The sequence below is a fragment of the Carettochelys insculpta genome, chromosome 21 (assembly GCF_033958435.1).
Source record: "Carettochelys insculpta isolate YL-2023 chromosome 21, ASM3395843v1, whole genome shotgun sequence".
In the NCBI taxonomy this organism is placed as follows: domain Eukaryota; kingdom Metazoa; phylum Chordata; order Testudines; family Carettochelyidae; genus Carettochelys; species Carettochelys insculpta.
Genome location: NC_134157.1, coordinates 23,548,269 through 23,571,686, shown reverse-complemented (window position 1 = coordinate 23,571,686; position 23,418 = coordinate 23,548,269). Strand labels below are relative to the sequence as shown.

The following is a 23,418-nucleotide window of genomic DNA, read 5'->3' as shown; positions in this document are numbered from 1 at the left end:
GGATTCACAGTCTGTTACCATCCAGTTTTAAGTGTGCAGTCATTTTTGTTTTTTGTCGTCTTTGAACTCACAATTTTATGAATTACAGCTCCGCAACAGCACAGACTTTCAGATACCAGTGTATCATTACAGAGAGTGCATTTATTATACGGTCATAAGTGACTCGTGGTAGCACTCTGGAGGTGCACTGCCCCCATGTCCCTGCCAAAGTTTTAATTTCTAAATGGGGTGCCTCCTCATGCCCCATCCCTGCTCTTCTGAGTGCCTTCCCCACACCCTGTCTCCCCACAGGCAGTTGCCTGTGTACACAATAATATGTCGCAGGTAGTTGCCTCATTCTGCTATACCTAGAAATAGGGGATGGCTGCCTGGGACAAGTGCAACTCACCACTGTGGCACGTCCCGACTGTGCTAGGAATTAGTACTTCACCAGGACACCCTCTCCTGGTGGCAGCTCACCACCCTCACTTCAGTTCCAGAGACCCATGTTGCTCCCAGGACTGCAGCATCCTCTTCAGGACACAGCCCCATAGCTTAGACACACTCCTTCCAGAGGAAGGGATCACAGTCCCCGAGTCTAGTCACTCCTAGTGTGGTGAGTCAAGACGGGGAAGACCCAGGCCCACCTACTACTCTGGGTCCTGGACTATGGTCCCTGTAGATGGCTACCACTTGCTATGTCTCCTCTGACACCTCTACAGCTCTTCCTGGGCCAGTTTCCTGTGGCCTCAGCACCCTCTTTGCCCTTGCCTCAGGGACTCAGCCTTCAGCACTGCTCTATCTGGCGTACTTGCTGCCCTCTATCTGCAAGGCAGCCAGTGCTCCTTTCTCCTCAAGCTCCAAAGAGTGACTAAAGCTGTCCCATAGCGCAGCTCTTATATGAGCCTGCCCAGTCCTGATTGGCTGCTCCTATAAGCACTTCTGTGATTGGCTGCCTTCTGCACAGCCTTCTTCAGGCTCTGTTAAGCCTGAGACCCCAGCTTGAGACTTACACTGCCACAGTATGCAAGTACTGCTACAGCTGGAAGGAGCTAAATTCCAGGTGTGAATTCACAGCACGTGTTACATGAAGTAGGCTGATGGACTGTGCAGATGTGTATAGGTGAGTGATTTAGAGCACTGGTGCCCAGTAGCAACTGAAGGATCACCATACTTGTGGTTGTCGTCCTTCTGTATTTGCCAAAGCCCCACCATCAATGCCAACGCTCTCACCCAGAGGCAGGCACCCCCATCCTCCCTCTCTCCCAATGCAAACTGAATGTGGCAATTCACCAGAGTCGCTGCCACAGGAGCCACACCATGGACACACTAGCAGGAGATGCACCAGGGTCCAAGCGGCCGCCATGCCCTTGTCCTACCAAGCCGTGGGGTGCACGTGCAGAGTAGGCAGCAGGCGGATGGTACTCACATGTGTAGCTTGAAGGAGCTGCATTTAAAAGCTCCAAAAGCCAATCGTCACACTGCCATGTCCCCATTCACCACATGGGGTGAGCAGGGAACGTATTGGATACTGCAGATTTAGACAGTGGAAAGCAATTAATGTTTTCCAAGCTCTGTAAATATGTCTTTTTACCACAAGGTGTCAGGACTCTTGACATCAGCAAAACAAGAATGTCTCTCTACGTTTTTACTGTAACTCTGAATACTTCAAATCATAATGGCAGGTTTGTGCGGCTCCTATGCTCTCAAGCAGGTGAGTAGAAACTGCAGCAAAAGCAGTTATATGCACCAAATACTAAGTGAGACACTAAATATCATCTACAGACAGGAACACAGCACTGAGACTTCAATTCAGCCCCAAATGAGGAGATTTTGGTAGAACACATTGTTTTTTTGGTTTGGTTGACCTTAAGTTACACAGCCACTGTCACCATTTGCAGAAATGGAAGTTAATGATCCATTGGATGAAAGTAAAAAGGTGCCCAGTGATTGCCCCTTAAGCCAAATCTCCTTGGAGCCTTTGCTGTACTAAGGAAACTTTGGGATGAAACAAATATTTAGAGATATCTTCTTCCTAAATTACAAGAGGCAGATCCATTTTCATAAAGCCTGCTCTGTTCCATGGCAGGGAGAATGACCATTTAATTAAAAGCTCCTGTGGATGTCAGGCTGCATTTTTTAAACACACAACACGGATTTAAGATGTTGCTCTGAGAAACTGTCTGACTTCCTCCTGAGAACTTCTACTGTAAACAGACTAAAAGCTAGCTCATCTGGAGCCTCCCTTCCCATTTCCCTTAGCACTAATGGAGATTTACCCTCTAGCCGCAGACAAACTAATTGGCTGGGAGCATAATCCTTAGTACACACAAAAGGACGTGGAATGTCTTATAAAATGAAGCAGCCACAAACTGCACTTTAATGAGATTTAAATATGACAAAAATATTTTGGGATGCCATCACAGTGTCTCCAAAAATAAGCAGTGAGGACAAATCACAAATCATCCAATCAAAATCTTGGGCTAGATGGCACTCCCCATACTTCAGGAAGGAACCTATCCTGCAAGGTGACTGAGGCAGTTAAATAACTCTCAGTCTTTGGTCCTATGATTCTATATTCAAATCTGTTATCTAAATGTCATTGGAGCCAGCTTGCACATGCCAGTACCCAACCCTCACTGGCACACACTGTGAAACTACAGCACTTATATGAACAGAACAAAGGTGAGTGGGGTGACGAAGTACCACACGTACTCCTGGAGACACCTACAGGAGAAACAGAATGTCTGAACTGATATTCCACGGGATAATTTATGGAGTTAAGGTGGCTTTGCTACCCTTAACGTGAATTTCCATGTATTTGTTTTTCACTACCCTAGGGCTGGGTCTACACTTGCCCCAACTTCGAAGAGCATGTTAATCAGGGCGACGGGAGGTTACTGATGAAGTACTGCAGTGAATATGCAGCACTTCATTAGGCAAATTCTCCCACGCGGCAACTTCGAAGCTTCAAACTTTAAAGTGCTGGCACGCATGTAGCTGTGGGTACTCGGAAGTAGCGCGGGCACTTCTAAGTACCTTTACTCAGGTCTGCAAAGCAGCATGGGCACTTCAAGGTGTCCCCAGCTACACGCATGCCGGCACTGCAAAGTTGCCACAGGTGAGAATTTGCCTAATGAAGTTCTGCGTATTCACCGCAGTACTTTATTAGTCATCTCCCATCGCCCTGATTAACATGCCCCCTTTGATGTTGAGGGCAAGTGTAGACAAGCGTGAGAACTTCAATCTTTAAGTTACCCAGCCATGCTCCCAAACTTAATTTTACTCTAACTAAAAAGCCTTTTGTGAGGGAATCACAAGGAGCTTGGCTTGAATTCTGTGGAGAAGACAAAAATACCCTAGTCTTGAAGTCAGTACAAACCTGGGGTGGAATTTCAAGGCAGGCATACAGCCCACCTGAAAAGCTACTCTAGTTTTAATGGAGGCACCGCATTTAGCTGTTCTAGAATCAGCTCACTAATTTCTTCAGGAGAACCATATCCCAGATCAGTAAACTGGTTCACCTGTTCTACATATTCAGTAGCAGACCACAGGAAAGAGGCATTCTGAATCCTATCCTCTACCCTGAACAACAAGCTCAAAAAAGGACAACTGCAACTCAATTACCTAAAGCTCTTTAACAGAAACCAACAAAGCTCCTGAGATGGGCTACTGACAGGAGGACACCCCCTCATCTCTCCCATACCACTACATAGCTTATGACTAACTTTTACAGGAACTCCCCCTCCCCTCTCAGGAGCAGAGCTGCGCTCGAAGGCACAAGAGGAAGGGACCACTAAGAGAACGGGGCTTCTTGCTGACCATGCCAGGCTCTCTAGAGAAATAAAAAAGACTAAGGCAGCAGAGTGGGATTTCCACAGCAGAAAAAAAGCAATATTGTTGTTTCTAATCTCTTTAATAGCACTCCAACTAGGATAGGAAATTAATGTTGCTGTGCTTATTGGCCAACTCTGTTTCTCACACAGCACGAGGGGAAACTGGCTGGCTTATTTCATGTGAAGTGAATCAGTTATTGGCATTATCCCTTACCAGCCTGGAAAGCCATTTCAACTGTTGTTACTATCATGATGCTGATGCCTGAGACGCTAGGCAGGAATTGGCCCCAAAGCAGGTCCTGACAGACTCCGTTAGCTGTTCCCCGCATCTGAAGAGAATGGATGGAGCCAGGTCAGAGAGGGATTCCATGTGGTCGCAGGCCCCACTGGACAAGAGTACTGTGAGAAGCTGCAGGGCACCTCATGTGAAAAAACAGGACAACTTTGCTTCAGGAAGTCTTAACGAATCCTCACGCTTGTTTTCTGAGTCATCGTAACCCTTCCAAAATTCAAAGCTTCCTGTCCAGCCATAGACATCCCAGATTGCCAAGGAATAGCTGTGGAGCATCCAAGCCAGGCCCATGCTAGTCCTCATGCTGCTTTATCTCCAGCTGCATCCTCTCCAGGGTTGATGACATCCATCACACAGACTGCAGGGACTTCCCTGGCTCTAGCTACCCAAGCAGCAGCAGTAGTTCAGGCCAGGATAACAGGCAGTTGAAGTAGGAAGATTCTCAAAGAAGACCTCCTCCCGTCCCCGACTCACTCCTTCATATTTCAGCCATTTCAGATCCATCAGACAGTGACCAGAAACTAGCTTTAAACTAGGAAGAGATCAGGCGCTCGTGCTGCATTCTTTACTGGAAACATACCATATTTACATGTTACCCACCTCCTCTTCCACTTGGCCTGTCCAACTAAGCCCCTCTAAGCTGCTTGATAGTGCAACAGGCTATTAAGGGTTGCACAGGTGTGCAGTGGGAAAAGCACCTCTCCCCTTGCCCCACCAGAGCTGCTGCAGCTGGGGGAATCCTCTCTCCCTGCTCCAGCCCTGCCACGCATGCACCTCAGTCTCCTCATCCCTGGCCCCACCCCAGAGCCTGCACTCCCAAACAAAGCCTCACCCTACACACCCCCAACCTTCTGACCTAGCCCTGAGCCCCCTCCCACACCTCAAGCTCCCTCGCCCCCAGAGCCCACATCCCCAGCCAAAGCCCTCACCCCCACCCCCAACATCCCAACCCTCTGCCCCAATCCTGAGCCCCCTCCCACACTCCAAACCCCTCAGCCCCACCCCTGTCACACAAACTCCACATTGGTGCACTTAAAATTAATTCCACACATGAACATAAAAAATTAGAGAAAACATTGCTCTCCACTCCTCAGCAGAGTTCCCTGTAAGCCAAGCACTTGGGCAGCCACCCATGAGTGATTCAAATGCTGCCTAGCTGATTAGCACAGCACCCACAACCCAGCAGCATGTGTTTTTCCTGGTGCACAACAGCACATGCCTCAGCGCACATAACAAAATTCATTCAGCACAGAGACAGAAAAAATTACAGAGAACGCTGCTCTCCCCCGTTTCGTCCATGTTGCATCTTTGAGCACGTTTGAGCATTCCGATCAAATCCAAGGTTTCCCAGATAATATAGTGCCTCGTATTCCTTCGAAATAATGCCCTATTGCAAAGGCAGACGTGCTATAACATACATGTTGGGCCACTATTCCTTATAGAAACTGCTGTGTATCTGCACATAGACATTCCAAACAGCAGTCAAGCCTAATCACAGCTGGCATAGCCAGGTATCATGCCATTCCTGGACTACCCTGGGAACAAGATGGTCTCCATGGAAACAGACAACAGCACTTTTGATAACATCCTGATGGCATTACAATAAAACTTCATCAGTGACAGTACATCACCACAGCACTGCTAAACACTGCTCTGCAGGGCAAGAGTAGCTCTTCCTTCACCTCTTATTCTGCTTATCATTCATGCCACCTTCCTCAATTTCCTCAGGAGCCTTTTCTTCAGGTGTGCAAGAGGAGGATAAGTGTTATTTAGTTACAAACCACTATTATGGCAACCCCTTTTGAACATAACAGAAATTGCAGTATCTGCAGATTCTGCCCTGCAGAATAAAGGATTAGGGTATTCTTACATTTAATCCATTTTAATATGCTGTGGATGGGCTGTCTGGCAGCTCCTCCTTCCCACCTACCCACTCAAGCAGACATCTATCATGTGACCCAGCTACAAATGAGATGCACAATATGAAAGGAAACTGGATGCATTCTGGCAATGTACTCTGCTATTCCAGGCACTACCGCGAGACAATGACCGTTAGCAAAGGGAAGAAATAATGGGAATCAACAACCACCTGTTCCTCTCCTGCCCTACAGCCTTGTCCCTCATTTCTCTTCATGCAGCTAACTCAAAACACATGCCATCCAAAACATGGTGCAGGATGCAGGAGTGACTTAAAGGTTTGCCATATGAGATAGATGGGTGTAAAGAAAGGTGCGTCCCAGGCACTGAAAGATAAACAAAATATGCTGAAGGGATGGAGTATAGGACAGTGAAGAGACATTCAGTTATTATCTATAGTTTACTACAAGTTCCAGCCATCAAAAAAAAAAAAAAAGCGTGCTGCGCTCCTGGAGTACAAATGTTCGCCAAGCCAGAATACCCTGCAAGCACTCAGAGCAGCCAGAAAAACAGTACAGCAGACGGCCAGGCGTTGTGCCAACAACTACTGGCTCGAGCTATGCAGCAGCATCCAGACCAGTGCTGACTTTGGTAACCTCAGGGGAATGTACGAGAGCATCAAGAAGGCATTAGGACCCACCCAGAACAAGATGGCACCTCTGAAATCCAAATCTGGTGAAGTCATCACTGACAAAGCCAAACAGCTGGAGCGCTGGGTCGAGTACTACTCCGAGCTGTACTCACGCGAGAACATTGTGGTCGACTCAGCCCTCGATGCTGTCCAACTCCTACCAGTAATGGACGAACTGGACCAGGAACCAGCTGTGGATGAACTGAAGAAAGCCATCGACAACATTGCAGTAGGAAAGGCCCCAGGCCAGGATGGTATACCACCAGAGATAATCAGGTGTGCCACGGACACCTTCCTGGAACCCCTACATGAGCTACTGTGCATATGCTGGAGAGAGGGAGAGGTTCCACAGGATATGTGCAACGCTAACATCGTAACCTTGTATGAGAACAAAGGAGACAGAAGCGACTGCAACAATTACCGTGGAATCTCCCTCCTAAGCATCACTGATAAACTGTTCGCTCCCATCATCCTCGGCAGACTCCAGAAGATTGCTGAGAGGGTGCATCCTGAATCACAGTGCGGATTCCGCGCAGAGAGATCTACCGTCGACATGGTCTTCTTTCTGAGGCAGCTGCAGGAGAAATGCAGGGAGCAGAGGAAGCCACTCTATATTGCCTTCATCGACCTAACCAAGGCCTTCGACTTGATCAGCAGGGATGGACTGTTCAAACTGCTCCACAAGACAGGATGTCCGCCAAGGTTACTCCAGATGATCCAGTCTTTCCACGAAGACATGAGAGGAACCGTCCAATACGATGGCACATTATCGGATGCTTTCAGCATCAGGAGCGGCGTCAAACAAGGATGCGTCCTTGCTCTGACATTATTCGGGATCTTCTTCGCACTCCTGCTTAAACACGCCTTTGGATCTTCAACAGAGGGCATCTTTTTGCACACAAGATCTGACGGGAAACCGTTTAATCTTGCAAGGCTGAAAGCTAAATCTAAGGTGTGGGAAGTCCTCAGAGACATGCTGTTCGCAGATGACGCTGCTGTCGTGTCACACACAGAAGACCAGCTTCAGAAGCTGCTGGATCCGTTCTCCAAAGCAAGCAAGGACTTTGGGCTTACCATCAGCCTAAAGAAGACAAATGTACTTGCTCAGGACGTTGCTAAACCTCCATCAATCAGCATTGACAACTATATGTTAGAGGTCGTCCACGAGTTCGTTTACCTTGGGCCACCATCACTGACACCCTGACCTTGGAGACTGAGCTAAATAGGAGGATCGGTAAAGCAGCCACAACTCTGTCCAGACTCAGCGAGAGAGTGTGGAATAACAACAAGCTGTACACTCTCACCAAAATGCAAGTCTACAGAGCCTGCATCCTCAGCACCCTCCTTGACTGTAGCGAGACTTGGACTCTGTACGCCCACCAGGAAAAGAGGCTGAACGTCTTCCACTTGCGCTACCTCAGGCGCATCCTTGGAATATCGTGGAAGGACAGAGTGTCCAACACTACCATCCTTGAGCAAGCTGGAATCCCAACCATGCACACCCTCCTCAGGCAGCGGCGGCTCCGCTGGCTTGGCCACATCCACAGGATGAATGATGGAAGGATCCCAAAAGACATCCTGTATGGCGAGCTAGCCTCTGGCAAAAGACCTCCCGGACACCCCCAGCTGCGTGACAAAGATGTTTGCAAGAGAGACCTCAGGGAAGTAGACATCAAGCCAGACAGATGGGAGGAGCTGGCAGACGATCACAGCAGATGGAGGCAGGAACTATACAAGGGCCTTCAGAAGGATGAGTTGAGGACCAGACAGCTAGCAAAGGAGAAGCGAGCCAACAGAAAGCACAGCAAGGACCTGCCAGACACCCATTACATATGCAACAGCTGCAGCAAGGACTGTCACTCTGGTGGGTCTTCACAATCACAGCCGACGCTGCAAATGAGGATGCCAAACAGAACTTCGAAGGGCACGTTCCATAGTCTACATAGACTGAAGGATGCTACTACTACTACTACTACTACTACTACTACTACTACAAGTTGAACCTCTCTAGTCTGGCACTCCTGGGACCTGACTGGTGACAGACCAGAGAATTTGATGAACCACAGAAAGTCAATATTGTCTAGCAGCATTATCAACACCTCCACCGCTTACTGGGCTATCAGAAGATATTCAGGGGATGAATTACAGCTAAATAACAGCAGGGAACATTGAGAGCCAGGACTGGTGGCTGTAAAACTATATGTGACCACAGGAAACTTGGTCACATCCCTGATAAGTGACTACAAATTGGGTAAATAAATTTTGTTAGTACCAGTCATAATTTAGGTCAGCAATGCTGCATCCAAATTGAGGCACTTTATCCAAAATAAACCTTGTTCAGTGACTGGGAACAAATACTAAGTCCTGACGCAGCAATACTGGATAATTTGGGCACTGTCCATTCAGTATTCACAAGAAACAAATGAACCTATGTCATCTACTGGTGTATCAGATCAATGCTAGCGGCTCCTGCTCCCTGACAAGTGAGCCTTGCCATACAGTGACACCAGCAGCGACGGTACCCTATGGATGGGCCGTATTATGTAGCAACTAATTACAAGACATTCATATATAAAGGCCTCATTGGCAAAATGTCACTAATCAAAACTTCTGTTTTAATTATCGTATGCATAGTTCTGTGGGACACACTATAGAAATGTCTATCTCAGTATTTCAAAGCACTCAGCCTACCACCAGTAATGATACTGGTCATAACTGGAATTGCCCCAATAAGCGTGTGTTGCTATCTGCGTCCCCAAAGTGAAAAAGCCAGACTACAACACCAAGTATAAGAACCTCGTTTGTATACATACATGCTGTATATATGTTGCATGTATAAATCCCATATCCATACTGGTGCACAAATCCGGGAGTGCCCCCACAACTCAATCATAAAACTGCATGCCTCAAAGTCCCAGGCCTACCCTAACATTCCAGTGCCTGACATCAGGGACTACAATCAACTGGAAAATAAAACCTGTCCATCTGTCATATAAAGGAATATGCTGATCAACAGACACATGGGGCATGAATGTACCATGGCAAAGTATGGTAACCACATAACAGCGTTTAGCCCACCGGGACATTTTCAGTCCATGCAATATGCTTTCCCAGGATAATGGGTACACATCCTCCCCATGAAAAAACTGAGGGGGAGAGGGAAGTAGAAGAAGAAAAAGAAGAAGGAAGCAGCAGGGGAACATAATGGGAAGTGAGCCTGAAACAAAAAGCCTTGTATCAGAAGTCTGGTGTAGTAGTAGTGGTCAAGCTTTGATGATATAAAGCAAAGAAGCAAGTAAGCAGAATACAGGGTCTGCCTGCAAGCTCAAAGAATCTGTCAAAAACAGGCCTGTTCTTGCAGAAACATATGCCCCTAAGAAGTGCCAGGCACAAAACAAACACGCAAACACATTCCAGCAGGGTGGCACCAGAACACCCCATACCAAGTATGGTATGAACTCCGCCCCTCAAAAGATAACAGGAGCATGCTGACCCATCCTAAAACACAAAGGTCAGGAAGCTAGTATGATGAATAGAAATGTTTTGCCTGACCTGACAGATACAAGGTAATGGGTAGCACCAGACACATCAGTGGGTGGCGCTCAAATATGTCAGAGAGGGAATAAATAACTTGTTGCATTGGTCTATAAAAAGGAGTCTCAAAGTGAGCATCTTTGGCTGGCCAAGGGAATAATGGAAAGTTCCACCATTCACTGAGCTAGCCCATTGCCATGGGTGCATGTTTAGCTGTACCTGCAATCACTGAGCCACGACTGTGCTCTGAGAGCAACACACACAACCAAGTTCCTTCACTAGAAAAGGGCCTGTGGTTATTGGGCAGTGCGATCAAGATCCACTGTGCCAACTATCTGGCCAGAGTTGGAACACCACAAAGGGAAGGGGAAAAAAAACAAAAAAAAACACACACACTGCCAAACATCTAACCACATGTATCAACAAAAGCATTGCAGCGGCTGGCAGTCCCACAGCTAGGCACTTCCTAGCACGTTTCAGGATTATTCCAAAACAAGGGAAAGCAGAGGGAAAAGAGACTGGGACATCTGCAATTAATTCCATTTTTAAATGTATAGTTAAGTATGTTTATTGAGGAAGGTAAGTATGGCAGGCTTCTCTACCCCCTAGCACACAAATACAAATAACTCTAGCAGCAATAGTCACATAATGAGCAGCAGCAGCCTTAGCCACTGACAAGAACATAAATATATTTGGGAGCAGCAACCTTCATAACAGGTTTTTCTCAATTGTGAAATACAGCATTTGAGTTAGGAAGAGAGGAAGGAAATGCTATAGAAACAAAAAGACGTGGCTGGCTGGGCCCCTGCCATTCTGGCAGCGGCAAGAGTGAAAAAAACTGCCAACACAGAGCCACAGGCTTTTACTCTCTGCAGCTAGAGAGCCTAGAAGAATTTTTTGGAAGGAAACCCCCAGCATGAAACATTGTCTTATCCTCTTGCCCAGGAAGCAGCAGAAGTCAGCACAGGCGTGTACCAATACATGCATTATCCTAAATGGAGAAGCCACTGCTGAGATCAGGAATCAGCAGGAAAGCCAGAAGGGAAAAGATAACTTGCTTAGGAGGTACCAGAGAGAGAGAGATGATACAGCAATGCATTGCCATGAACCCTATACTGCACCCAGTGCCACTGTTGAGGAGCGCTGAGGCCGAAATGGAGACTGACATCTGTGCATGAGGATACTGCATTAGTTGGATATTTTACTTCAGATAAACCCAATAATTGTCACAGTGGAGTATCCCTTTGCAAAACGGTCTGATCTTGGTGACAGAGTCCACCCTCTTACATTGACTGCTCAAACCCACTGGTATTTTTGTATTTCCTGTTATTCAGCTAAGAGAAAAGGGATTCATTTCCCCCGCATATCAGTTACAGTAACAAAATCCTGAGGAAACATACACTGCATGTAGCTGCACCAAAGGCTTTTTCAAAGAGAGAAGTTGCTTAATTGCACTATAGCAGACTGCAGTCTCTCCCTCTAGTTCTGAACTCGCACATGCCTCATGATCTTAGGCACAAGTTCTCATTTGTTCCCTGCAGGGCCATGGCCATCAGCATGCTATGAGCTAAGGAGAACAGGATAGGACATATGGTGCCAGAAGTCACGTGACAAACCTGGAATGTAGGATCTCTCATTTCTGGTGTACCTGAGTTTGCCTACTTAGAGCGCTGCCTAAGATCAGTGAGGACTTTTGCTAATCTACTTCCCATTCATTTTATCATTCCTATGTTGCAGCACAGGCTGTCTGGCATTCGAAAATCCAATTCACACAGCAACTTAAAGATACCATTAGTTGATGAAAAAGGAATGAGAATACCTTTGCTAACCATCTGTGTTTGAGAATCGGCACTCCATACAGCCCCCAAACACACAGTATTTGTCAGACCAATAAGATGCTGAATTGCCAGGGAGATAGTGGCTGTGATAAGTGTTGCTCAAGAGAGTCTACAAAGAAGTTAAGAAATAAAATTTGTAACACAAACCTCAGCTCAGAGGGAACTCCCTAGGTTCTGGAACAGCCATGCCCAGGCCACTGTGTATGAGGTTGAAACGCTAGCCAAGAAACACCTCAAAACTCCTGTCGCACCTTTCACTGGGTTTGCCACGATAGCAAGAATTTCATTGTTTACTAGTTGCTTTGAAGAATTCTAGATTGACCCTTGTCAGGACTTGCTCTACACTTAAGGTTTGCTGGGGAATGGATTTTAGCTGTGTCCTGGGCGTGGGGGAGGGGGGAATCAATCTATCAGTAGGAAATAACTGCAAGTCTTCCCTGTAAGCTGTTCACTTGTGCGTCCGCTCAGGAGAGATTCAAATGCCACCCATCTGAGTAGCAGCTGAGGTTTTGTTTCTACTGGTGCTGCAGATTCACACATCTCTGACCACTCAAAAAATAATTCTGCATGTGGATGGAAAATAATCTGTGCATGGATGGAAAAGATTAGAAGGGAACATTGCTCTGCACATCTTCAAAAACAAAGTAATACCAAACCTGGCCTCTGTTATCTGAGGCACAAGAGAAGTGACTCGTCCCAATGTCACACGGGACACAATAGCAGAAGAGAGAATAGAACTATGGATTCATGATTCCTGCTTCACCAATGTTTTCAACTATTAATCACCAACTCAAGATTCAAGATGGCCTCTCCAGGTTATAGCAACGAAGCGTCCTGTGGCACCTTATAGACTAACATAAAAGTTTTGAGCATGGAGCTTTCGTGAGCACAGACTCACTTCATCAGATGCTGATACAGACTGCCATTTTGAATAAATGTATAAAGTGAGGAACCTGAAGTCCAAAGTCAGCCACTATCCTAAGGGAGAACTGGTTCCGATTCACTTTGAAGCCATTCGTTTGGCTAAAGGGATCCCTGTTAAGTCTCACTTTCTCTCAGGGCTGGGCTGACACAGATTTAATACATTTCAGTTGGTATTCCATTGTTTAGCAGCACAATTAAAATGATTTATCATGACTTAAAAATTGTGATTAATTTTTTGAGTTAAATTGGGCAAGATAACAACAAATTAAAATCAATAGTCCTACTAAATATAGTAAACCCTTGAAATGCACGATTTCGAGTTGTGCTTAACTCTCACTAAACCCGAGTTAAGCACAACTCAAAATCCCGCTCCCCTGGACCCTGGCTCAACCCTGCCCACCAGTGGCCCAGTTCAATACCCCCGGCCTAAACCTCCCACATGTGGATCTCTCTCTCTCTCTCTCTCTCTCACACACACACACACACACACACACACACACCCCGCTCAGCTCCACCCCCTGCAGTCCTAACACTTCCCAGGCTTCTCTTCCCAACCCCTCCCTTGGTTCCAACTCACCACCAGGATTAAACCTCCCCAGCTGCCCCACCCAACCACAGGACTTACCTTTGCAAAGGAGCTCCTGCTGCAGAACATGCATACCTCCGGGGAAAAAAATGCCCCCTGACTTAAGCAAGGGTGCGTGGGAACACAATCCTTGCATAACTCGAGGGACTACAGTACACAGCTTTAGGCCATGGTCCAGTTCTGCCATTTAGTAAGATATCAAGCAGTTTATTGGCCTAAGTGTCATTTAGATGAAAATAACTGGAATCTGTCTTTTTGATACTTGATTTAAAAGTCTCAATCTCTGACAACAGTTCTCTCTCTCATGTTCATGTTCAGGATTTCTTCTAGCTGACAGAAATCCTGGTCCTGCCCTGCTGGACAGATATTCTGAAGGGCTGCATCTATACTTGCTTTCCTCTTTTGAAAAAGGCTCCAAATGAAGGAAATAAAAAATGCCAATAAAGAGCAGATTTACATATCTGACACCTCATTTGCTAATCTTTTCGAAAGAAGAAAAGCAGTATAGATGCAGCTGTTTCAAAAATAAGGTTCTTTTGAAGATGGGGCTTATTTTTGAAAGAGCCACATCTATACTGCTTTTCTTCTTTCAAAAGAAGCTCTTTTGAAAGAATATGCACATGAGGTGCCAGATGTGAAAATGCAAATGAGGTGCAGATTTAATTTCTCTCATTTGCATGCCTCTTTCAAAAGAAGAATGCAAGTATAGATGCAGCCAAACAGAATATCACTCCTGTGTGGCACATCTCATCTCACAAAAGGTCAGAGGACACGCAGATAAACAGAAAGATCACTTCTACAATCAGACCAAAAAAACCAGCCTTGCTGCTGGTCCCATTGTACACTGCCCCTTCTGACAAGAGGTGACAAGTCACCTTGCAGAATCTGTTCCTCAAAGTACAAGACTTGCAATATCTATTTGGTGGCTTAGACACACTTTTATAATCTATTGTCTCAGCTCATGGATCCCCATTTGGACAATTCAATTAAAAAACCTCAGTCACACCTACACTGGCCTACTAAGCAGCAAGAACAAGCTTCACAGACAGACAAAATTTATCCTGTGAAAGATCTGATGTCCAGCCTCTCCCCTCCCACCCTTTTGACTGCCCACACCTTCTGCCTGCAAAGGTCAATAAGGGCTCAATGTAAAGTTAACAGATAAGCTATAGGCGACTACAAGTAGGGCCTTTTTGACTCACTTTTACCACTGTAGCCAGTTAGAAGATCATAACTGGTAGGCTGCATGTCTCAGCAATGGTTGGCTGGTTTCTTCATTGACTTGCATAATGGCTGAGACATTTAGACCAACGCTCTTGACTTCAACGTTTATGTAAATGTAATCAATAAAAAGACTAGACCTTCAAGTAGATCCCAGATCTGCAATCTGTAGTTGCTTTACCACACACTAGGGAAGCAGAAGCTACACATTCTTAAAAACTTCAGCTGAAGCAATCAGCCTAATTTTCACTTCAACCAAGAAAGATAGATGTCAATTAGCAACTTGCCTTTGAGTCCTGTTCAAAAGACCTATTCTCAGCTACTAGAGCCAGATGTTATTCCTGAACTCATGTTGCCTCAAATCAGAGTCTACAGATATTGCCATTAACAAAACCCTGCAGTCTTGACTCTTAAAGATGCCTCTTGCTCACCTTTTATGCACACAAAATGAGCTGACTCCCTTACATACTAATGAAAATTATTTAAGACGGACAACACTAATAGAACAGCTGGCAGAAAAATATTTTTAAAAGCAAGGAAGAGTTGTTTGAGAAGAAAGGCAGTACAGTCTCAGCATGTACTTTTCAATCAGTCTGGGTCCACAAACTAAAAGACTCAGGTAATCTTGCACGCCACTGTAGCCAAAAATCAAAGGGCTTGTCTTCTCTACAGGGTTAGTCACCCCAGTTGCATTATTCCACCCGTGAATAATGCCTCTGGATTGAAGTATTTTAAGGCAATTTACCCAGATATCTTCACTCTGTTGCATCGACAGGAGTCACTCTCCAGTCGACTTACCTTATTCTTCTCGGGGAGCTGGAGCACCAGGTCAACCAGAGAGCGCTCTGCCATTGATTTAGCAGGTCTTCAACAGACCCACAAAAGTCAACACCTGCTGTATCTATTGTGGCAGTAGGGAGATGGTAGTGAAGACAAACCCTGATTGTGGCATCTCGCTCTTGGGAAGACTATATGGGTTGTTTTGCGTGATGAAGTTTGGGAGGCAAGAAAGATGCTACTGGAGTAATGGGAGCTCTCAGACTGGGGGAGGAGTATGAGCGCCTGCTGCAGTGGAAGGGGGTGCTTGTAGCCCATTTGGTTCCAGGAGAAAGATACTTCCAGTGGTTGCAGAACTGGTTCTACAGTTCCTTGAAAATGCATTTCCCAGCCCCTAGGGCAGGGAAGACCCAGTTATGTTTCTGATGATCCAATTCCTCATAACTATTATTATCTGTTTTTCTAATAACTGGAGTTCCCGCTCCTGTGCAGGTATCCTCAGTGAGAGAGGATACCACATCATCATCTGGAAGGAGGGTCCCAGCTATGGGATTACTTCCGTCTGCTCCGGTTTGATGTTCTCCTTTCCTGAGGCTTTCATCCTCTTCAACAGCACAGAGGCTGTCAGACCAGGAGTGGCATTGTTCTGCTGTGTGCCATAAAGTCTCATGTATGTACCTCTCTGCCTCTTCTGGCTCTTCCAGTTCTGCCACTCTGGTCTACACAGTCTCTGAGGCCCAGGAGCTACTTGCACCAAATGCACGTATATGCCACCTACCTCTCATCCTCTCACCCCTGTCCAAAAATACTCCCCTGACAAAAACAAAGTATCAATGAAGGAACAACCTCTTCTGCAGTAACTCCCCACATAGACACTGCAATGTAGCTAAATTCAAGGGGATTTACATTCACACCCTATCTAATTCCATGCTATTTTTCCAGGTAGACAAGCCCTAAACTCCTTCTCAGAAGTACAGAACATGCAAAACTCGCATTAGCAAGACAGTCCACTCAGAGTGTTTTGAGCTAACATTTCAGAGCTGGTACATACCAGAGTTTCTTGGGAGCAAGGCAAGTGCAGCCACTTTGCAGAATGTTAAAATGTATTCAGCACATGGAAATCCCACCTCATTACTACAGTGCTGCCAGTTATACTATTAAATTAGAATGGCACCAGGGCAGCATACAGGTGGTTTTGTAAGAGAGTTGCTTTATTGCCCCAAATTTACTTGAGGAGAGGGGCAGAGGGAGAAGTAGTGTTTGCTTTAAGGAAAATCTCTGACATAACTGTTTTCAAAACAGGTAATATAGGCCGTGTCTACGCTAGCCCCAAACTTCGAAATGGCCATGTAAATGGCCATTTCGAAGTTTACTGATGAAGCACTGAAATACATATTCAGCGCCTCATTAGCATGCGGGCAGCTGCGGCAGTTTGAAACTGACGCAGCTCGCTGCCACGCGGCTCGTCCCAAGGGGGCTCCTTTTCAAAAGGACCCCGCCTACCTCAAAGTCCCCTTATTCCTATGAGCAGATGGGAATAAGGGGACTTGGAAGTAGCAGGGTCCTTTCGAAAAGGAGCCCCCTCGGGACGAGCTGCACAGCGGCGAGCTGCGTCAATTTCAAACTGCTGCGGCCGCCCGCACACTAATGAGGCGCTGAATATGTATTTCAGCACTTCATTAGTAAACTTCGAAATGGCCAGGGCCATTTCGAAGTTTGGGGCTAGCATAGACATAGCCATAGTGAGCAAACACTGCAAACAGACATAAGACTGCAAGTCAGAATTCAGAGTCATTAACCCTGACAAGCTCTTGTAGGGTATGTCTACACAGCAGCTTTTTTCTGAAATAAGTTATACCACAATAGCGTACTTCAAAATAACGCTGCTACGCACATTTTGAAATAGCACTTAGCTATTTCAGAACAGTCTATGCACAATGGAACCTATTTCAAAATAGGGCCACTGAATGCACCATGGCTTATTTTAAAATAGGTGCTATTCCCTGTCTACACAGTGCCTATTTCGAAATAGCTTTCAACATAGATGCTTTTCTGCATAGAATGAGGTTTACCTATTTGGAAATAAGCCAACCTTTATTTCAAAATGATTTCAAAATAGCAGTTGCATTGAACAAACACTTGGATAGTTATTTCAAAATAACTTTGCTGTGTAGACATATCCATGTTCAACAGCATAGCTAAAAGTCTTTCCAATTGAGACTTTAGGAAGAAAGACAGTGCCACTGATGCAGCCAATAATATGCAGGGAGAAGACTAGATATAAATATAGCTTTGGAAAATCACCTTGGCAATTTTAAGAAAACTGAACAGATTCAATAAGATACACCGCTAGCACACAGCAGATTCTCCAGTACACATTTACCTGTGCTGACTGAAAGAAGGAACAGAACTGACCAGTGGCTGTGGCTAGTTATTTACTATTCTGTTAGCTTTATACTGCTGCTATCATAGCACTTAGCACTCATTCAGAGCTTCACTTCTCAACAGCATACTGGAATCCCATGGCAGAGCTAGGATAATATTCTAGCCTTGTGTTCAAGCCATTAAGACCATGCTACCTCTCAGACTGCCATATGTGGGAGTCAGGAAACAAAGATTCTACCCTTCCCTGAAGTGACTTTGGAGGGTTTCAATCTCTCTGCAAGTATAATGTGTGGGTCATATGCTGGGACAATTTGGCTACAGCAGACCCCCAACTAACACAGGGTCTGCATTCTCGCAACCCCCACATCAGTCAAATTTCCCACATAGTGAGGTGGGAGTCAACAAACTGACTGGGGCACTAGCCCTGGTCAGTGTCCTGGCTCCAGCAAGTGGAGGGGAGGCAGGGACCAGGCAGCAGGAAACTGACCAGCACCAGTAGTGGTCAGCTTCTTAGCTCCCACAGGAAGGGCACAAGCCAGGAACCAGGCAGCAGCTTGGCTCCCGGTTCCCCTCTGCTGGCGGGAGCCAGGAAACTCACCAGCACATTGCCTGGTTCCTGGCTCCCCAACACTCTGGGACCCAGGCATGCTGCCTGCCCAGCTTCCCCTGGCTGGGAGAAGCTGCATCAGGCAGGCAGCTGTGGCAGTGTAGCTTCTCCCAGCCAGACAAGAGTCGCTTTGAGTTGCACTTAACTCACATTAACCCAAGTCAAGCGCAACTGAAATTTGTGCATTTTGGGGGTTTGCTGTATAACCTACTGTGGTGGCCTTGCGCACTGGAGCTCTTTATTCTCTTCTATTTTCCTGTGGGCTGCAATACTTTGGTCTAATTTCAGTTGCTGGAGGGTGTAAGTGACCTATGATATCCGAACGGTCTGACTAGATGATGTCTATGTCTCTTCTGGCCTTAAGCTCTATCACCCTCTGGTTGGCTAACACTTGCAAGACATAGCTTAATGGAAAAATACATCTGTTGCAAGTAATTCTGTGAAAGAGCACAACTGCTACATGCCTCTTTAGTCAGACTCAACTCCTAGAATTTGCCCTTGCACCTCTAAAAAGTTTCCTGACCCCTGGAGTCAGTCAACAATCAGGCATGTGGAATTTCCACACCAGCAAGTTTTAGACATATTTACCCGTTTTCCAATAGATGGGCACTGTAGCACTACACAAGTAAATTGAATACGCAGCTTAGTAGCTTCTTAGGTAGTGTGCCTTTTTGAACTAGCCAAATTAATCTGGATATGTTGAGCTCCAACTACACATCTGACTACATACAGAGCACAGAGAAGATGAAAACCCTACTCAAGTAGCTTACAATCTAAGCAAATACAAAAAGAGCGTACACCACAATGCACTGAAAGGTGGTGAAGAATGCTGCTAAGAAACAAGTCTACTTAAAACCAGTCCTACTTTCATGCTCACCATGGCAATACACCCTCCCACCCAATCACTATATAAAAACAAATGGAATCAAAGAAATTACCATCCCTGAAGATAAAGAACCAGAACTGGAGACAGAAGCTCACAAGTCAGTGTTTCTCAGTTCAGTTTTTAACTGTCAATTCAGGAAGCCCATTCACAAAGACCCCTGTTATACAGCAGGAAAGAACACAGTCACATCTCCATCCACAAACAACCAGTCATTTCCATTCCTGGCAACACGCAAGAAATCCACATAGCCACACTGATTTCTGTAAAGGAATTTGGGGCTACAAGTTTACAGGTTCTCTTACTTATCAATATGCCATTGGAATGGAGGGTTAATAAATTCGGGCCTTAGCCCTGTAGTCCTAGATGAGTAACGTTTACATCATATCAATGCAACCAACTCTACTTTGTTCTGTACAGTGACACTACCACACTTTAGCAACATATCACAGTAGTGTACAAATTGCACCAGCTCACCAGTGAATACAGACAGTGACTGTCTTTGCAACCCATCTACACAGTGCCTCATTCAGTTGGGCCCTGATTCTTGTTTGCAGGTCCTAAACCCTCCCATAATATAAGAACAACTACAGCCTTTAGTCTGGAACAGTCAGATGCCCAATGTAAATGGAAATGTAAAAGAATGGACCCAACTCATGCAGTGGTTTTGCAAAGACTAAACTTCTCCTCAGAAGAGCAGGAAGTGGCTGTGCAGCATTCCAGAGCACAAACTGTTCTAAGAATTCCTTTCCAGACTCCTATTACAACAAAGGTAATGAAGAGGACTTATACAGGAACTGGCTTCAATTCCTGCATCTCAAGGGGAAAAAAAAAGTGCACAGAACCATTAGACCCTTTTCCCACCCCAATAATGAATTATTTTGTTTTAACACAAGTAATTACCATTTACTCTTGATTTGCCGTGTAAACTATATTGTACAATCAGCAGCACTGATCATGCAGCAACACCTGGTCCCAAAGTAGTCCCAAAGGGGCAGAGAGAGTGATTTGCTGTTCACTTATGTAGGACTATAAATCCACTAACCTTAAGCCATTGAAGAGCTGTTTAGATTTATCCAGTAGATAACAAAAGTCTGTGACTGTTTTCCTCTCTCCCTGAGGGATATCATCTTCAGCTCCTCCAGATGACATGATTTCTTTTAGCGCAAACTCAGTCCTAGAATAAAGCAAAGGTCTATATGAACCAAAGATGGAAGGCAGCTGGGAACTCAGCAGACAGGTTTTAAAAAGCAAGTATGATTTCACAGGGATAATGAAACATAGCAAACATGCAACTCTCCCATAGGTTACTTTCTCTGAGACTTACTAAAAATCACAACTGGAATCTTAATTCAGGATAAAAAAACCCCAAACATGGGCATATTTACAGCATGCCTCCCTAGTTAAAGCAAATGAAAATGGCATAATAATCATGAAATAAAATAACTTGTTGACAAGACTATTAAAGACAAAGCACAAATAACAAGGAATGCGCATAAACCTAAGTTCACGTTCACATCCCCCCTTTCTAGCTTTGTCTATTAGCAAAGAGATGTGATTGCCCCACAGAAATGTTTAGAGAGAAGAGATCTAGGCCCCAAATCTGTTTATTTCATGCACTGCCTCACATCTGCTTTCTTTACACAGATGTTGGAACCTGTGTTCACTATCCATCATGGTCAGACATCAAAGCTGTTCTAGGAAAGAAAGCCCAAAATAATGTCTGTTCCACTGTATTTGCTCACCCTGTCAGCTCTGAGGGCTGCAACCCAAGAGTACCTACAAAAAACTTTTTTCTTATTCATCTGTGCACAACTTCATATTGTGCAATTACTGTTTGTACGTACACTTATAACACACCAAGGATCTGTAGTGTGGACAGACCTAAAATTGAGTAAAGATATAAAAGTTATACAATGAGCATTTTGGAAAACCTGCTTGAAATTAATCCACTGAATGGTTAATGTAATGATCACCTAACAATGAACAGGGAGCAACAGGTTCTAACACCTGCAAGAAGATGTGCTGCGCTTCAAATGGCTAACCACTTTGCAGCTCACTTATGCTCTTTAGAAACTTCTATTTTGTATGGGGTAAACAACTCATCATGCCATTATGAAGGAAAAAAAGAGACAGTACCAAGTATTGTTGGCATCTCGATGGAATCAGACTTTTTTATTTTATTTTTTTTTAAAAAGGAGGGGAGGTTAATAATAAATTCCATTTGCACAGGAGCTTTGTGTAATTGCACATGAGCAACCATCTGCAACTCTCAATTCAGAGCAAGAGATAGCAGTCTGCCCTGCAAGGAGAATATGGCAAAAGGGAAGATTACATGCAGACAGTGGGACTGCAGTTATCTTCCCATCAAATCTCATACCAAACCCTCACTTCAACCAGACTTTGGTTACACTCTCCTGTGACACCACTGCATGCACTACAAAGTACTGACAAAAACGGCAGCAACCTCCCTCACCTTTTAAGGACACATTAGTGAACATGCCCCACCAAACAAGGAACTTTAGGGCTGCCTGTGTTTGGCAAAGGGCAGCACAGCATGCATTCACAGTCCTCTCTTGCATGTGGATATGAGGATACCCATGCCTTTATCACCAGCATGTGGTTTGCCTCATATAGACCAAGTGCTGAAAAGAGTGAGAGGCAAAAGTTAAAAAACATCTGTCCAACTCATTTTCAGTTAGTTACTCCTGTGCGATGCCAGACAATGTGCAAAAGCTCAAAACATACGATCAGCTATCAGTGGTTGCCAGAGTGAACTAAGAAAGCAGTACCTAGGTGTAGTGAAGGGCTAGTTGGCATTTGAAGCCTCCAGCATCATACATTTTATACACCATGGAACATGGACAATAACTATTCCAAGCACCAGCGTATGAAATTCACCCAACAACAGAACGTAACACACACATGGTGACAAGAGAGCCAGGAACAGATGTGTGAAGCAGCTGAGAGGTAAGTCAAGTATTTCAGGAAGCAGGACTATACCCCAGGTCCTCTGTGCTCCGCAGCAAGCTTGACCTAAATCCTGTGGCAAGGCCCCTGGGTTCTGTAGTGCTCCACTGTGGCAGGCAGGATACTCTACAACAGCTTCAGATAAATTTTAAAGTAGTAATACAGTCACAGTTCAGTATGTTTAACTCAGTGATGAATCCAGTTTATTTTATGCTGCCTCAAAATTCTTACTTGCAATTAGACTCCCTCTGAGCAACACCACGTTTTTCACTTGCACTTTAAGACACAAGTTTGAAAAATGATAAACTACTGTCAGCACAGTAAGAGCCCAAGATACCAGATATTTCCTGTATGAGGTAATAGGTAATTTCTAAATCTTAACTGCTTGCTAGGTCTGAGGAGAGAGAATTTATCATAAAGTTAGACCAGGAAAAACCCCGAAGTCATGAAAATGCATTTGCAGATAGCTATTCTCCATGCTGCTCCTGAATCTCTGCAACAATGCCTGGGTGTCCTTCCCTTGTGCAATCTAGTTCACTGCCTATTTGCTCAGTGTGCTCTTCTTATACCATAATATTAATCCTTTTGTAAGCTCAAGGAGCAATCTACCAACCAAGTTGTAGTGAACTCCATTTTCAGACTGTCTCTGACTTCCTTCCTTCATCAGTGTGACATTATTGGATTAAAATAGGACTATAAAAAACAAATGTCACTACCACTGTTATATAATTGCAACAAAATCATGTACCAGGTACGACACATGACAGAAGGGGTTAAGCATCCTGCAGGCTAGATGACCCAGATTCAAGTGTAGAGTCACGTTACAAAAGTGTGTAAATGGTAATTAGATATTCACTGACCTGGAAGGTAACCTGTCCAGTCCTTTGGGACTGGTCAAACTTCATGTGACTCCGGTGTTCAGATGGAGGCCAAAGCCTCGGTTGCTTTAAGGAAACTGTGCTGTTGGCTTCTCGGCAATAAGCAAGATATTATGGAAGCTGCTTTGTGCTGGCTTGGGAAATCTAAGCATGACCAGCT

General features: G+C 45.1%; 1 protein-coding gene across 5 annotated transcripts in view; it reads right to left on the bottom strand.

Moving 5' to 3' along the window:
* The window catches only part of SCAI (suppressor of cancer cell invasion), a 106,904-nt gene that overhangs the window by 44,072 nt on the left and 39,414 nt on the right, over window positions 1–23,418 (bottom strand). For 4 of the 5 annotated variants that reach the window (XR_012648341.1, XM_075015394.1, XM_075015395.1 and 1 more), the window contains exon 3: window positions 20,456–20,587. Coding sequence is in view for 4 of the 5 variants with exons in the window: in XM_075015394.1 (XP_074871495.1) it covers window positions 20,456–20,587 (132 nt within the window). In the remaining variant the exon portion in view is untranslated. Of the gene's footprint in view, window positions 1–20,455; window positions 20,588–21,257; window positions 21,270–23,418 lie in introns of those variants that run through there. The other variant, XM_075015398.1, reaches the window with a different exon arrangement.